Genomic DNA, 17,718 nt, shown 5'->3' with positions numbered 1-17,718 from the left:
TTTCGACGCTAAAAAAATATTCTCTCTCTCTCTCTCTCTCTCTCTCTACCTCTAATTATGACGATGATGAAAAAGCGTATATTTGTAGATTCCGCAAATCCTTCTTTCATTCAGAGACGAAAAAACGAAGACATGCTTATTTCTTTGTCGTTGAATAAATCTAAAAAAATTTTCTGGTTCGCTTCTTTCAAAATGAGAAGATACAACGTATGCACGTTTTTCATTTCCGCCGGAAGTATGCAATAAAATTTATTTTCTTAACGAGTAATATCCGTGCTCTTTGTACGATTGATGATTCGCACGTGATATCCCCTTACATTCCTTTTTATTCATTGTAATTATATGGCCAGTAATTAATACCCAGCTTCGCAATATGCTGAATAAAAGTTACAAAGAATATTTTGCTAAGCGTCTCTGAAAAAAAATTATTATGCAAAATGTCCTAGAAAACTTACATCTTATACCATATAAAACAATTATATTAGATCATATATATTTCTTTTTATAAAACTTGAAAAAATTTTTCCGTTTTGGAAAATAACAAAAGAATTAAAGAATTAATTATAAAAAGAATTTAATAATATTTGGATTTAAGAATAAATATTGCATAGATTTTCTGGAACATCTGATATACTTTATATGCAAAGAGATGAAATTTATTTCGCTATGTTATTAAAACAAGCAATGGGATTACGATTAAATACGCCAATAGATGTATGTAATTAAAGTTATAGATACTTCCCATTTTTAACTGGGACTAATTACAAATTTTAATTAATCTGTCTCAATAATACGGGCGATTATGAAACAGTGTAGCACGGAAATAGAATGATCAATGATACTCTGTTAATCTTATCAAAGCCATTAAATGCAATTTAACGCTAATTGAACGAGCGTTGCAACAAAATGACCGAGTGGCATCGCGTGCTATATTCAAACCCACGGGAATAAATGAGAAACACTTTTAGCACGAATTCTGTAACGTTCCGCGAAAAGTCCACCGTCACCGACACACAATTAAAACTTGGAAACAGGAATGTCGCTAATTTTCACTTTGAGTTTCCGCGCGATATTTGCCTTCCTTGTGGCTTGTCTCCTGGGCGATATAATTCCGAAGGAATTCCGCGGAATGCTTTCTCCTCCGTCTGTCGGTAACCGACGTTGCGGTTCACCGAAAGAATTCCAGTGGCAATGTTAGGTATCTTCGTAGTATACGAAGGAAAGCCTGACATCCCGAATTTTCCCGGTAGAAGCAAAGAGCGAGCCAAAAGGGATCCCGGATTCTTTCGCGTCTTCGCGACGATCTCGGAACTTAATTAAAGAGGATTTAAGAGCGAAATATGAGACGAAAGCTTTTCCCGACTACTCTTCGCAGAGTCTCTCTAATTCCCGCAAGCAAAAAGCAATATCTCGAAATTCACATCTCGGCGAATTCTAGATGATTTTCGCACTCGTGTCTGTACCAAGGACACAAGGAGAAATACAAATATTTTGGCAATAAATTTTAGAGATAACTTTAAGTAAAAAATATCCTATAATAAAGATCGAATTTCTTCTGGGCATATCTCGACAACTATTGAATCATAGCCAATATGACATTTTTCGTTTAGAATTATCTTTCTTAATTATTTGACATTTACAATGCAAATCATATGTTATTATGCTTCATCTTGTAATTGTAATAAAAATATAACTTTCGGAATTTTTAAAAAGCTATTCTTATATAAATATGCGAAAGAATATATTGTCTATCGTAATAAATATATAAATAAAAAGAAAGAAAGAAAGAAAAAAAAAAACTTACCTGTACTCCTCCAGCTCCCACGATGAATAGAAGCTGAACCATGAAGAGAGCTGCCAAAAGATTCATCAGAGTTGTGCCTGCCAGGCTCCTCAAGTCAGAGAAGAGGCTACAACATACATCAATCAAATCAATTAGTAAAAAAAATTTCAAAACGTAAAAAATAATTTTTATTGATTTTTATCTTTCAATTTCAAAGTTTGTAATTAAAAGATGATTCGCGTTTCAACTTGGATTAAAAAATACTTTATCACTTCTGAAAAATTACTAGGGTAAGAAATATAATTGAAGGAAACCTAGCTTATATGGAATATATCGAATCCTTTTGTGTGGGTTCAATAATAAAGGATCAGAAATAATGGTACGGTTGCCTGAGAGCGTGCTGTATTATTCTCGCTAGAGTGATAACGTAATATAAAGAGTAGTCGGGGATATAAGGGCGAACATAATACATTATGTTCGCGCGATAACATTCGTTCATGGAAGAGATATCGCGATATAGCACAAATCGAATATTTAGCAAAAAAATTCGTAAGAGTTTGCGCAGAAAAATAAATTTAATAATCGCAAATAGTACATTTCGTCAGCAAAAAAAAAAAAATACTACTTCTAATACCAAAAAATTAAATCCATCCTCATCAATTCAAAGAAACTAGCAATTTATTTAAAAAAAAATTGTTCGGCACTTTTAAAAAAAAATTACACGGTATAAAAAATTTATTTTTATTTTACGTACTTCGAGATTATTTTCAAATTTCCAACAATGTAATAATAATAATAATGAATTAAGTAATTTTATCAGATTTGTATTTTCTGTAATTTAATAATATTGACTGAATGCCAGGTTTATATTTTCATCTTTCTCAGTGCGTCAAAAACGCTATTCTAATTAATACAAAAGTTAAGACCATGTCGTTCCCTTATTTAACTGAAATCGGAACGCAAGCGAGGCGCGACGAAAACTGTGGGTGGTCTTAAATTATGGATTTGTCCCGCTTTCCGGTTGCCTACAATTAAGCGTCACGAACCGTTCGTGCAATTGTCCTCGTGAATATATAAATTCGCCTGTTCCGTGAATAATTCATAAATCGTCGCCGAACGGCTTCTCGTAGCGTGGGATGGCCGTCCTCCGCACCATTGGCGAAGATGAAGGAACGATTGTGATACAGAAAATTTATTTATTTATTAGAACAAAAGAAACTATTTTGTTTCCATTTCAAAGATGAGGTAAAGGCGAAGCATCCCGGTCAAAGAACGGCTACCGCGGAAAAATGTGATTAATAATAAAGGAAAACAAAGGCAAGAATAACGAGATTAGCCCGAGAGATATCGTACTTAAAAAATCGTCGCAAGAATATCGTCAAATGCATGCAATTTTTATCTGAACCGTGACAATTCAATGTCTCGAAAAATTAAAAAAAAAAAGAAGGAAAAGGATATACATTTAAAGAAAAAAACTTTCCAAAGAGACGTTTAAAAGAATTGCAATCATTTCGCGACGTTTTAATATTGATCCAGGTTTGTTATATAAATACGTGATTTAGAACTTTGTACAATTATACAATATTTATATCGATTTGAAAGCTTCATTAAACATAAATGTAACGATTTTACGAAAATTGTGCAATTACGCGAATAATTGCGTTATGATCATATCCTATGGAATTTTTAATCATAAATCCAATCGAGAGAAATTCAATGAATTTATATTAATTGCTTTTATAACAAACGCGTGAATAATATTTTTATCAAAACTAAATTCGCGCGTATGAATTGTGAGCTAACGGGAATTAATCAATTTTATATATTTGTACATATATAACATTATATAATATATATGCACGTATATCGTTACATTGGAAAAAGTATATATGATTCACTCTTAGCATCCATTTTTCAAATGCAACGATAAACACATAAATGCACATTAACGTAATGAGAAAAATATACAGATCTCGCGAATTTGTTTGATTTATTCGCTATTTGCATGGAATCGATATTCCGTTAATGCAGAGGAAGAAACATCGGGATGCCTTTTTCTAGGTCACCCGATGGAAGCGCGGGGACATGAAACCATCTAGTGTACGTATACATATATAATATGTATATATACCTGGTATATCACAATGAAAGAATAACCTCCCCGCCCTATCTATCCTTTCTTTATTAAAATTCTTTAACCGAGAGAAATCCGCGGAATTCATATTGAAATCGTGGTCTTCGAATCTGTCGTGTTCGCAGCTTCCCATCGCAATTGCTTTCTCATATTTTTGCACGTGATATTTATACGTGCATACAAGGCAAGGAAAACAATTAAATTAAATTAAATAAAAAACATGGAACAATGAAAACAATTAATAATAAACAAACAAGTAAAAATAATTAGTAAAAACAAACTCATTAAGAATGATATACAGTTGTAGATTTTAAAAAATTGTTGAAAAATATAATAATTATATTAAATTGAGGAAAAAATGTATAACAAGAAAATAATATCAATTACGATATGATATTAGTTAAACTCGGCAAAAATCAATATATTCATTAATAATTCGGAAATAAATTAAAGACAGAAGCACTAATGACATCGCAATTAGTAATTATTAATCATTGTACATGATACATTTAGTATCACTAACTTTAATGTTATAATTATATATGATCGAATGAATTTAATAACATGTAGATATATCAATGTGGTGGTAATATCAAATGTATGGAACTCGAGGCGATTTCGACTAAAACGGCAATGAAAAGAGTAATGATCCGTTTCGCCGACCTTTGCGAATGTCGGCGCTTTTTTCGTCCGACATTGAAAGTTTCATCATTCTATGAATTATTCAGGAGGGTGGACGCGGAACGAGATCGCGCGTAGAATTCACTATAAGAGACAGCCCATCTCTCCGTAGATTTGCCCAGACTTTATAACTATCTTTTTTTTTTTCTTGTCCTTTAACGAGAGCCATCACACTAAACTCGATTATCTCATAGCGAGCATCTTCTTTGTATATAATTATCCGACGGATTTTGCGTCGTTTGTTTTACCTCCTGTCAACCGCAAATTTAATTCCAAAGTTTTGAAGAAATTACATTCCGGAACAAAATATTATTTAGATTATATATATATATATATATCAACTCCCGCTCAATCCCCAAAAGAAATTTATTTCGATTTAATTTTTTATTAAATAAAATACTTGTATGTGTGTTAATGAATGTAACTATTATTAGTTTTTGCTTTTATTAATGTATAAATAATTTATGATAGCACGCAAAAAAAATAAAAATTAAGATAAAATTTATTTTTTTATTATTTTTTTATCTTTATTGCATGTATTCTTTAATTTTTTGTCTGTGTAAATTTAAAAAGATATAAATTAATATTTTTAGTCTTAAATCATCCGCGAATAGACATAATGACGTTTAAAGAATATTTCGGGATATCTACGGTGCTGTATCTTGAAAGTCGCGCAATAAACGTCCGAGCCCTCCAACAGCTGATAGCTCGAAGGACGACGGTAGTATTAAGGGCGTTGTCGCTGATAAGCAGTGACGCCACGTCGCGATTTATCAAAGCTTTGACAGCCACGATCGGAACTTACGAGATCTTACGTCTTTCGTTAAACCTGACGACGACGTCGTGTACGAGCTTTTAATCTTAATCCTAAATCTTAATAGCGTTCAACTCACAACTTTTAATCCCATATATTGCGCGATATAATTATAACTCGCAGATAAATGTCTTGACAACTAAATCGAGTTTCAAACTTTATTCAAGTCGAATTCCTGTTATAATAAAATCTTCTTTCAATTATCCCGATATCATAGTTGTCCATAAAACTCGTTTATAATTTAATTCTCTGTATATAATTTAATTTACCCTTTAAAATATTATATTTATCTCTCATTATCACTATGAATCTAATTTAGACTTGCGGAATATGGCGCGGACACCAAGTCTTCGTCACAATATCAGCTTTGAGAAACTAACGATAAGCCGGACTTATACGAGTTACCCAACAACTTTACGTTCGAAATTTCTTGTGCGTCCTTTTCTCGAAGGGAGAGCACGACCTCTCGAAGGTTATATCGCGGATCTTGACTTGCACGAAACTTTCTCCTCGCCTGTCTGACGTTTTTCCCGCCGTTAATTATATATATTTACGTGCCTCAGGCTTGTGTGATGTATAGGTTTACGTATCTAATAATAAGTCAAAGTTAGTAATTCGATAAAAGTGCTATAACAAATATTTGTTCACAATATAATTTTGACAAATTTATTAACAGTCTTTACTACGTTATTGATCTCTTCGCTTATAATTTGCCATATGATAAAGATGAGATTAAGAAATATTTTAAAAATCTGGAAATACGTGAACACTTTTCTCGAATTCCCATTTTGTCAACGACTCTATCAAATAGCAGCCGAAGCTAAAAGCTAACGAGGCAGCTATCGGAAGTATTATCGGATATCGATAGCAAGAGCCATATGTAATCACATATTCAAGACAGTTCAATCAGATTTTCGATAAAGGGTCTCGTCAGCGGAATTCGAGAGATCGTCAGCTTGAATTATCTCGTCTTCACGAGACTGTGTTTAAATCGAAATGCCAGTCTGTCGATAGAAATTCCACGTCAAACTAGACAGTGGGATAGACGAGTGGGTGTTATAGGATCAAAAGAGTCTCGAAACTATGCTGAACAATTTTTGGCAACCAAACACAGTTTCTTATACCCTCAGTACATTTGAAACTGGTTATCTCAGAATCTATGGAACGTACTACAATGTTTATAGGAAACTTTTTGTTCGAAATTAAATTTCCTATAAAAATTCAAAGTTTGATCGGAACGTTTGAGCCCACACTATACATAAATGTATAGAATGTTGATAAATGTGATAGAAAAAGAAAGAAAGAGAGAGAGATAAGAATAAAACAAATAAAATATTATAAAATATACAATATAGTGTTATATAAATTTTTTTTTTTTTGACATCCACGCGTATGACTAATTCATTGACATAATTTAATATTTTTATCAATTCCATTCCTGCAGTTCATTTCATTCCTCTTTAAAAAATTCCCGACTCGGATGATACAACGACCTTGTTTTGACGTCTGTTAATGGTCGGACAATCACAACGTCGCGACATTTTTATTGCCAACGAGGATCCTAAAGAAACAAGTCATGGACGAAATCCTCGCGCTCAACATCAGAGAGATAAAAACAAATTCCCAAAAATGAGCGAAAAAAGCGATCGTCGAACGAAAGGGGAGAATCTTCTAAGCCGACGAGATCCTCTACGACTCCCTTTTTTTAGATCTAAATCGCACTCCCGGGAAATCCGTTACGCCTCCACGAAGTTTGTCGGCGCGAAACTTTCGAGCTTGTTGGCCCGAATCCTTTAGCAACCTCCCGTAACAAAACCTACGTGATAAGAATGCAGACATTATGCAAATAATCTGTCATTTCGATAATCATGAATTTATCCGGAAATTATATTTCAGAAATGGAACCAAATAATTATTTAATTTAATAATTAATATAAACGCGTACATTACATATATTCTATTAAACTATATTTAATATTTTCACTAAATTACTTTGATCGAATTTTAATTTCAAGTTTCTTCTTTTTAATTTTGAATTCTTTTATTTTTTATTTTAATTTAATTTCTAGCCTTAATTTAATTTATATAATTGATTTTTATCGATCAAAAGAGAGCCATGACATTGCATCATCAGTTTTTAATATCTCTTCACATCCGATATTTGCAATTTTTAACAAACAGTGTGGTTGCACACAGCTGTCGCACAGCTTGTACACGGATATCTCGTTCTGTTATTTCGCGTCATCGCCAACGCACGTCGGGCGATGCGACGCGCGAACGAATCGAATTTCGCGGAACGTTTGTTTTTTATTACGCGAGACAGATTTGCAATGGAAATCTCGAGGGTTTCCCTCCGATATTTGAAATGGCGCGATCGTCGGAAATCTACTTCCAATTCGACGCCACCGAGTATGCTTTTTTGTTGAAAGGCGCGGATGTGCGAAAATGTTAGGTCTTCTTCGCACGCAACAGACCTAAGAACGACACGCGAATAATGAATGCAATTCCGCGCAAAGATTGGAGTAATATTGACAATTGTATTCAAATAAAAAATACATAAAAATCGCGTAAATATTAAGAGTATAATTTAGAACCGAACGAGAGAAATCTTACAACGTTTAAAAATTAAAAAGATTTATTCCTGTTCGCGAGAATCAAATGACAATACTATAAAAAAATGTATCTTGTATCAGCAAAATGAGAGAAATAATGTACGAAAATAGCCTTCAACGATGAAAACTTGACAAAGAAAATTATATCGAATTGAGTCCCTTTCATATCCGTACAAAAAGCATCAACTACAATTTAGTTTAAATTATAATTTAAACTTTACGATTCGCATAGAGGAAATAAAATGCGGCTGTAGCGCTGAAAGCTACATTATTTTTCAAACAAATCTGCGAGTACCATCGGGTCGGAAAGAACGCAGCGCAGTGGTTGCTGCACAGTTAAACTTTATTTCCCCATTGGATTATTGAAAATTTACGGTTGCACAAAGTTACTCGAAAACACGCCTGCGAATAGCGTGGATTTCAAAATCTTGCCAACAGATTTCATAAATACCAATGCGCTGCGTTTCCACTTATCTAATGAAATCTAGCAGATTTTAGCAACGACGTTTCCCTACGTGAAAAATTTTTTTAAATCGAAAACTTCAAAATATTTACTTTCAATCGTGATTTTTGAGTCGAACAATTCTTTCTAGTTACGTAAATTTACATTTGACACAATAACTTGAACAAGTAACAATTTAACCCTTCGTTTAGTAAAATCAAATCTAAAAAAAATATCGTAATGTCTTTTCACACATATTACGATGAAATATAAAATATATTTGTATACCTAAGATATAATTGAAACAGTTTCAATTCTTTTTTTATGCTAATTTATTTTAAATTAGGAAGAGGATGCTAGGAAGTCCTTGCAGATAATGTAGCGAAGCCATGCACAAAACTGTACAAGTTATAAAAAAAAAAATAAAATAAAAAAAAAAACAGTTTTACTTGAAAGCGAGATTACTAGATAAAGACTTAAAACAACGCAATCACATTCTCCTCGTAACACATTTTCGCAGTTGAAATGTTTCACGATTTCGTGGCTAGGAAATCAATAGAAGCTTTCGAGATACCTGTGTGTTGCCACTGCACATTATTTCGCTTGTCGAGTTAAGAAGTATAAATTGCGCTCGGCACGAACGTCTCATCGTTTCCGGTCCGTAAAATACGGGGGGGAAACCGCGGAGAGCTTGTGAAATTCAAAAGCCGTCGTTTTCGTGTTCTCGTCTCCTTTGCTCGCATATCACGTTGTCGCTTTATAACCAGCTGACTTTTCATCTCGGTTATGGAGCCAAGTCTCTCTTGCTCTTCTCTCTCTCTCTCTCTCTCTCTCTTTTTCTTTCTCCTTTAATACAGACTGTTTAGCTCGTACGTGTCAATCATTAAATTCTTACAGGCCATATACGCTTAGATTCTTACTTAACAACATATTTACGAAATATGATCATTTCGCGGGACTTTTAGCTCTGAAAATGATATTGCGATCTTCATACAAAGTATTTTAATTTATAAAAACTTCAATCTGTGTAATTACAAAGTTATCTAAAATTGAATGTAATACAATCTTTATGTACAGGCTATTCAAAGATTTTCTTTCACATATATGTGCTCTTTAATTAGACATTTATTCTACCTATTCGTTATATTCAACTTTAAACGACTTTGTAATCATACAGATTAAAGGTTTACTAAATTAAAGTGCGCTTTGTACAAAGATCGCAATTCAGAGCTGAAAGTTCATCCTTGTTAACTAGTAACCCCAAGCACAAATAAAACATGTGTCAAAATTAAGTGCTATTTAGGTACTAATTTCTTGCTCTATTCCTAATTTTAGTGCTTAAATTATTTAGCAGAAATTCGCGATTTAAAGTGCTTTCATTTAGCATCTCCATTATTAAATACTTGCACAAAATCCAAAAGTAAATATATCAGAATTAAGTACTTTTAAAAGTAATTAACAAAATTTATTTATTATAATTTAAACGATAACTAACAAGGACAGAATAAAATATCCTAAAAAATGAGAATATAAAATTCGTTTTGATTGAAATAATTAAATTTTATTAATTGCACTTGAAATTAGAAAGCACCTAATTCTGATATTTTGAATCTATCGGACAGTAATCCCTAACTTTCATCAAAAAGCACTTCTACTTTAAATCACGATATTCTGTTAAATGATTCGAGCGTTAAAATCAGAAATAGAGCACTAAATTAGCACCTAAACAGCATTTAATTTTGGCATATGTTTTATTTTAATTTATTGTGGTGAGAGTGCTAGCTTAACGAGGGTTGAAAGTTCCGCGATCATTAAATGAGATTCTAAGTGTATATGGCCTGAAGAAGAATTTAGACGTGATTCGAGCATAAAACAGCTTAAGATAAAAGAGAAAGAAAAAGGAAGAAAGAGAGAAGAGAGAAAAGACTTGGCTTCATAACCAAAATGAAAAAGCTAATTATAAAGTGACTGATATCAATGCTATTATTATTGGAGGAATATTAAAAGAAAATTCAGTTATTTTAATTTCTCTCGAAGCTCGTTGCATCTTTTGTCAGAAACACGTGGAGGGCTTGAAAGGATATCCAATATCGGAAGCACAAAGTACGCACCTTGGAAATGTTACGAGTACGTGCGCGAATCGTGTGATCCGAAAGATAAATATTTTATTTTCACGAGCGCGTATAACTTTGCCCTTTTCATACGACGTACCTGTGCCGTGATGCTTGCAACAAAGAAAAACATCACTCACATGGATCAACACACATTTGTTTATAGATGGGATTACCGTCCGATAGAATCATGTCCTAACAAAAACAATTGTCGAATTTCTCTCTCTCTCTCTCTCTCTCTCTCTGTTCAAGATATGTTATTAAAATAAATTATTAAAAGGAAAAGTGAAGAGAAAGAAAACGTACGTTAAGAAAGAATTATTTTCCATAAACGCGCTCACCCGAATATATTATTAGATTTTTATTTTTCATAAAGTCACTTCTATTTCTCGACCTGCCTTTTAAAAAATCTTTAAACAATTGCGCACATTAATAAGCTATAATATAATGCTTATCATATCATTGTGTTGACGTCGCTAGATATCGAGATTCGAATGTCTTTTAACATCCTAGAAAATTGATGAAGCAATCGAATTTTTATTCGTTATAATAAAAAGGAATTTTTCAATTTCTCTCAGGTATTATTATTCTTGTGAACGATAAGAATTGTAAGAAGTTGAATTGGGTTTCTTCACGTCGAATAATTATTCAAATGTCTCGGAATTCACATTGTCTGTCACATGAGAAAACGTGGACGTCGTGTCAGAAGATGTGATGATACTCAAGAGATATTCAAGAAATTGCATTTCTGTCCGTCAAGCATCATGCGTTTTAAATTTAAATCGAGTCATACATTTCTACACAGTAGTCATACATAATATCAAATAATCCTGTTAACATAACATTCATATTGTTCTTTTATTCTTAAAACTCGATTCCTCTGTAAATTTTTAACAACTTTTTATAGCATGACTGTATTTGTTCCCATAAATAAGACTCATTATATTCTTAATATTATATTCTTAAGCTTAATATTTCAATAATTCTTGTTTTGTAATTTCGCTATTAATTAATTAAAGTAATTATTTAACACTCTCAATATATTTTTATTCCAAATGTAATATAACTGATTTAAAAAAAAACTAGAATTTTATTTTTTAATTTCATTTATAAAAAATTGTATACAGAATCGTTAAATATATTCGGCGAGAGAAAATATTTTATCTAAAATTTTTCAGAAATTTGAAGAAAATAATTTATAACGGGAAAGAGTACGTGTATGAAGTATGCGGATATAAACGCAAGTAGTAAAGAAAATGAAAAAAAAAAGAAAACAACGAAAAATCAGATATAGCATGGTGTATCGTTATTAAAAACTAACTAACCACTAAAAAATGTAAAACAGTGCACGTATAAAATTACAGTGATATGACGAACAATGCGTGTTGCAGCGCATGAGATGCATTTAGAAAGAATCGCGGCTTTTGTTCACTGTCGCCATTCTTTTTGCACCACCAAGTTTATTTTTAATCTCCAGCAATAAATGAGTGCTGGGAGAAGTACAAAAGGATAAGCTTTGCGAAATAAATCCACCAAGCTACAAATGGTTTCGCACAAATAATGGCGCAAACGCTATTTCAAAACGCGAGAGCAAATAAATCTCGAATCGATTAAAAACTTTGTAATCGTTATTTAATTGCACTACATAAATAACAACAATTTTAAAAATTATTTTTCAAGCATTATTTTATCTAGCTAATTGAAAAGTATCTACGGGATATATTTTACAATTTCGCAAATTAAATTTAAGTTTTTTTTTAACAAATTTAAAATTATTCGAAAGAAATCAAAATAATTTTATTATGCGATGTTGTAACAAAAAAATGTGTATTTTATTTGTAAAAATAGATGATAATTCAATAATATAAATTAACTCGCTGAGAGAAAATTGTACGACATTACGTTCCCATGGCTCTCGAATTCGGATATAAAATTTTCCTCACGACGATAATCGGGAGGCGCGGTCGAACTTCTAATAAATTCAATTATGTCACGACGCTATCCCAACGGGATACAGGCAGAATCTCGAGACTTCGTCCGTTAATGGACAGCAACATTTCACGGTTTAATGTCGGCTACTATTAAATCCGTAATATAATTCCCACGTGTCCCGTGTTATTGCTCGTCGTGCTATATTGCTGCTGTCCTTTTCTTGCATTTTTGCAGAATCTGCTCCTTTATTCGGAATACGCGGTCTTATTAACGCGCGCACCCTTATTTAATACACGTAACTCTTCTTACTTTTAATGAGATATTTTATACGCAAAGCATTCTTTAGAAAATTCTAAATATCTTGAAGAATTACTTTCTTTATTCAAACAATTAAAAAGTTTGTATAATTATATCTTCGGAGAGAAAATTTCTCCCTTTTCGAGTTATAGAAGTTCGTTTGCACTTTAAAAGCTCTTAAATAGAAAAGACCAACGCCTGATAAAAATTTCCATGCCACGCGAAGAATGTAACTGGATTTAAAGAAATTAAATGCAGATATTTTTCGAAATTATTTAAAAGTAATTAATGTAAAATTCATATATTAGATATATTATCGTTATAAATCAATATTACTCGTATAAATACATATTTTAAAAAGTTTACGGAGATTAAAAATACTTGCGCAGTGCATTATTCGTATAAAATAACACAATTATAGAGTTGTCACGTTAAAAATTTAAATTACAAACTTCTAAGTATTGTTTACACGCTGGCATTCTGGAGCGGCATTCAAGCTTATTTCGCCGCCTCAGCGAAAAATCCTATTTAAGAGCTTGGCTACATTCCGAGGGAATCCGCAGTTCAACGTTGCGAGTTTGAGAAGAACCCGACGACGAACTTCGCGTAGTTTGTCCTTCCCGAGTCTTGCCCGATTTACGAAATTCCAGAATCTATGACCACAGGGGCGATTTTTATCATTGTCATTGCAAAAGTCCGGGCGAATAAAGAATCTCGGAACTAAGGCGGATCTCCGATCGACGTCGAAATGTCAAATGTTTGCGTCCATTTATTCGAAGTTTATATCTTATTGCTTAACTCTCGAGTATTGCAATTGAATGCGTTTCACGTAAATATTATAATATAATATTTTATTAAAATTCAATAAATAAAGTTTCATAATTTTAATTAATGGCGTCTAATTAAAGTTTCAAACAAAAATATTTCTTTGATCCAATCTCGTTGTTAATTAATTCTTTACGTTATTCGAAATTTGAGATGTAGAAATATATGATGAAATATATGAAACTGGGATGAAATTCAACATTACTGCAATATAATTCAGAATTAATAACGCGATACGAACAAAAATTCCCAATAAAGTCACCAATCAAATATTTATTTTACCGATGCGCAACGCATTTGCGATGTTAAATATTTATTTTACTCGTAAAGAGGGCTTATCGTATCTGACAAAATGGTATTGCGTTAATAATACCATCAACTCGGCCATATACGCTCGATGAGTTTATCATACAAACGGCATTAATTTTACCTGTATTTAAAAATATACATACAATCGTCACACAAGAGTTCGTTCAATCGTTATTTGCATTAATCGAATCAGTATTATTAAAAAATTTTTAACTTTATAATTTAAAAAAAAAATATCTTTTATCAAGATCGAAAAATTAAGAGGAGCTTTGTATTATATTCAGACGTGATCGCTGGCAAAATTAAAAAATGTCATTCTCATCTATCGGTTTTCGAATAACATTCGCCGGACAGTCAAATTATCCGTAAGACGTCCACGATGAATTGACGGATCTGCGATTAATTAGGTCAGGAGCCAGTCGGCTTAACAATTCTCGCCGGATGATGGCAGATATTGAGTGCACTCGAGAGAGAGAGAGAGAGAGAGAGAGAGAGAGAGATGCGCTGCTAAAATCTTGCTCGGAAGTTAGAATTGATCAAGGACGGTCGCTTTAAACCGCGATATATCATATATTCGGGCAACCTCCACACACAAACAAGCTTTAAAATCCCTTCGAGTTGACTAAGCGACATTGTCTAAGCTCTATGAGATTTACGAGACATCGCCTGTGACGTAAATAAAATGATAAACCATTTATCTCTCTTTACGTATAAATTGTAGTGCATTAATGCAGAGTACAATAGACGATTAATTATTTCGTGGAATACCTATTGCTTGATAATATATAAATATATATAAAATATATATAAAAATATATAAATATATGAAATATATAATGCCTAATATTAAAAATATTAAAATAAATAATATCTTTATAAAAAGTGTTTTTAACGTATTTATTAATTTTAATTTCAATTAATTAATTGATATTAGTCTAATAATACAAATTTGATAAAAGATCACATTTCTTTTTTATTCGGATATAATGTTTTTCTTTCATTGCAAGCGAAAATAACGTCTGTGTAAGACATCTTTCTTCACGATTTCAACTGGGATACATACGTGATCACAAAAAACGGAGAATCAATTCGCGAACCGAGAAACTTACGTTTTGCATAAAAGCTCGAGCGCGTCCCAAGGCAACTTTCTTCTTCAACGTTCGTCTTCATTAAAGTTCGAATTCGCTCTGAAAGGCGAAACTCGTAAAGAAATTACCGAGAAGCTCACTTCCCGAAAAGCAGACTGATCGCGAGCAGTGATTTACCGTAAGTTAACTTGTAAGAACGGCCCTCCGTAAGCGCAAGATGCATTAACCCACACCTACACTAATAACATTTCGTAATATAAAGTTAGATCGGATTAAAAAAAAGAGATAATTCAGCATCGCGGTAAACAAATGTAGAAACACAACTCAACATCCAAGAAAGTAATTTATCTCCAGTTTGGAAAATTCTCGTCGGCGATATTATAGTTTCTTTCTTTACATATATTTATTTATACATATAGTTTCTTTCTTTATATTCATATATTTAACGATATGAAAGCCAAGTTTTCTCCATTTTTCAAAATAATTTTTCAAAGTTTTCTAAAATTACAATTAAAATAAATAAAATCGAGCTCTTGTTCTCGTCTCCCCTTTATCAATATTTCAAGTGTCACGTCTCTCTCCAATGCGTAATTTCTTTCCCATCGAAATACGATGATATTGCGAGATTTAATAACGTGGCCTGACATAAACGCAATTACAATGCAATCCTTGGTCAAGAATTCAGTCTACTAATCGTTCCAATCTCGTTCGTAGAGAGAAAGCAAAGAAGGAAGAAAAGCGGTCAGGAGAAAAACAATGCGACCTTGACCTTTCATCGATCTGAATGTACATAGATGATGACGAGATAAGCATACGGGCCTCGTATATTCATTCCTTTCTTCTGCGGCACGCGAAAATACGCCAAAAGATTATATATCGATCCCCCGACTTTCGTGATGCAGCATGAATTCTAATGGCTAGCCGCAAATCAGCAGCATTGCATTTAAATAATCATAGCACGACCGCGAGATAATTAATACGTCAGAACGAACACACATGCCGATCCGCGATGACGGTGATAGCGATCGATCGTAGAAAATCGAGTCTAGATGCCACAAAATGTCATCAACAAAATTCAGCTCTCTATAATTTTGACGTCAATCATGGATACATTGAATTACTGTGATTTATTAAATCCGTATTAATTAAAGCTACGAATAATACGGAAATGTAATTCGAGAAATTAACACAGCGATTAAATGTTAAACGATGAAATGTAATGACAGATGTAAAAAAAAAAAAAAAACTTTCAAATTAATTCTCCAATAGTAATTTGAGGAAACTATATCATAAAATCTTCAAATCGATTGTGTACTATGCATTATATTATAAATTTAAAATAAATTATAAATTATGTCGCAATGCGATTGTCATAGTTAATAGCGTGATAAAAACGCGAAGAGCCATTATTACGAGAGGCGCTTTAATCTTCCTTGGATATCGTTTGCCCTGGTGCATTTCAATTAATTAAGGTCAACTGTATTTTGCCGCTCCTTTATTTGCACAAAAACGATATATGACAATGTGCATGCAACGCTCCCAGTCTTGTTCTCTCGTAATTTTCTATATCGCGAAGAGATAAATTGATGATAAAGAAACTTTAAATCCGTTCTCTATCGTGAATAATATAATTCATCCCTAATTGTTCGAAAAATTATCTTGAAAGAAAATTAAAGTGTCTTAATTCTTTCAGACATATAAAAGACATATCTTTACTTATCATTTCATAGAACTCGCGCCGAATAATTGTGCGAGAAAAAAAGTACAAACTTAAATAAAAAATCTACAATCATGTATATCAAAAATTTTGTCTCGTAGGCCAAAGTTCAACAAAATTTTCTCGAAGTTATACGACTTTTATAACAAATCGCATAAAATTCATTGCGAGTTGAACGATTCTGCCAGTTGTTATCGGCGCGTGCGATAATTTGATATTGCACTTATATCGCGAGAACTCTCGTAGTAAATCATCATATGAACCGCGCTAGAATTAACGGCTGCTTGCCCCCGCACCGATGCTACGCGCGTGCAGTGAGGGCTTTCAGCTTCGAAACTAAGTTCTCTTTAATTAGGCGGGAGAATACTGTCGCGCCTGAAGCACGGTAACAATGCAATTATGATAACTTTTGCTCCCTCGCAAGCAATTTTACGCACGTGTCGCTTATTCCACCAATTCGCGAAAAGCTTCAAACGCGACATGATGTATTTTACGCGAGCGATAATTTGACGCAAACAAATTACTCTGCTAATTATCTCAGTTGATAAATTAATAATTCTTATTACGGAGAAAAAAAAAAAAAATAACGAGCAAAAGAATGGAGCAAAAGAAAGTACGTATGTGAAGCAAGAGAAAATGTGAATATAATATTTATATATCATTAAAAAAAAAAAAAAAAATTTAATTTATTATACAATTATTTGATATTTTTTTTTTTTTCACTTTTAATTATTCACTCAAAATGTGAGTAACACAATTCTAAATCAAAATTTATGTTTCTCGAAATTGTGCTTTTGAGATATTGCAACGACGGAGAGTTGTGTCGCGAAACGTATGCTTTTTGGATTTTCAATTTATATAGCGCAAGTTCTACCCTGTATTTACGACACGTTGCATACGTGATGCAGGGCGGCGCACGTTTTGCTAGCAGTATGCGGCCAATTTCCGCGGCGAAATGCTAAAGTCACCGTAG

The 17,718-nt window shown here is 32.7% G+C and overlaps 1 protein-coding gene across 3 annotated transcripts in view; it reads right to left on the bottom strand.

The window, feature by feature from the left end:
* The window catches only part of LOC126853117 (latrophilin-like protein LAT-2), a 65,236-nt gene that overhangs the window by 25,450 nt on the left and 22,068 nt on the right, over positions 1 to 17,718 (bottom strand). For all 3 annotated transcript variants that reach the window (XM_050598590.1, XM_050598588.1, XM_050598591.1), the window contains one exon: positions 1,805 to 1,910. In XM_050598590.1, coding sequence (XP_050454547.1) covers positions 1,805 to 1,910 — 106 coding nt within the window. The remainder of the gene's footprint in view (positions 1 to 1,804; positions 1,911 to 17,718) is intronic.

The sequence above is a fragment of the Cataglyphis hispanica genome, chromosome 11 (assembly GCF_021464435.1).
Source record: "Cataglyphis hispanica isolate Lineage 1 chromosome 11, ULB_Chis1_1.0, whole genome shotgun sequence".
Lineage (NCBI taxonomy): Eukaryota > Metazoa > Arthropoda > Insecta > Hymenoptera > Formicidae > Cataglyphis > Cataglyphis hispanica.
This window is presented reverse-complemented; position numbering and strand designations above follow the sequence as displayed.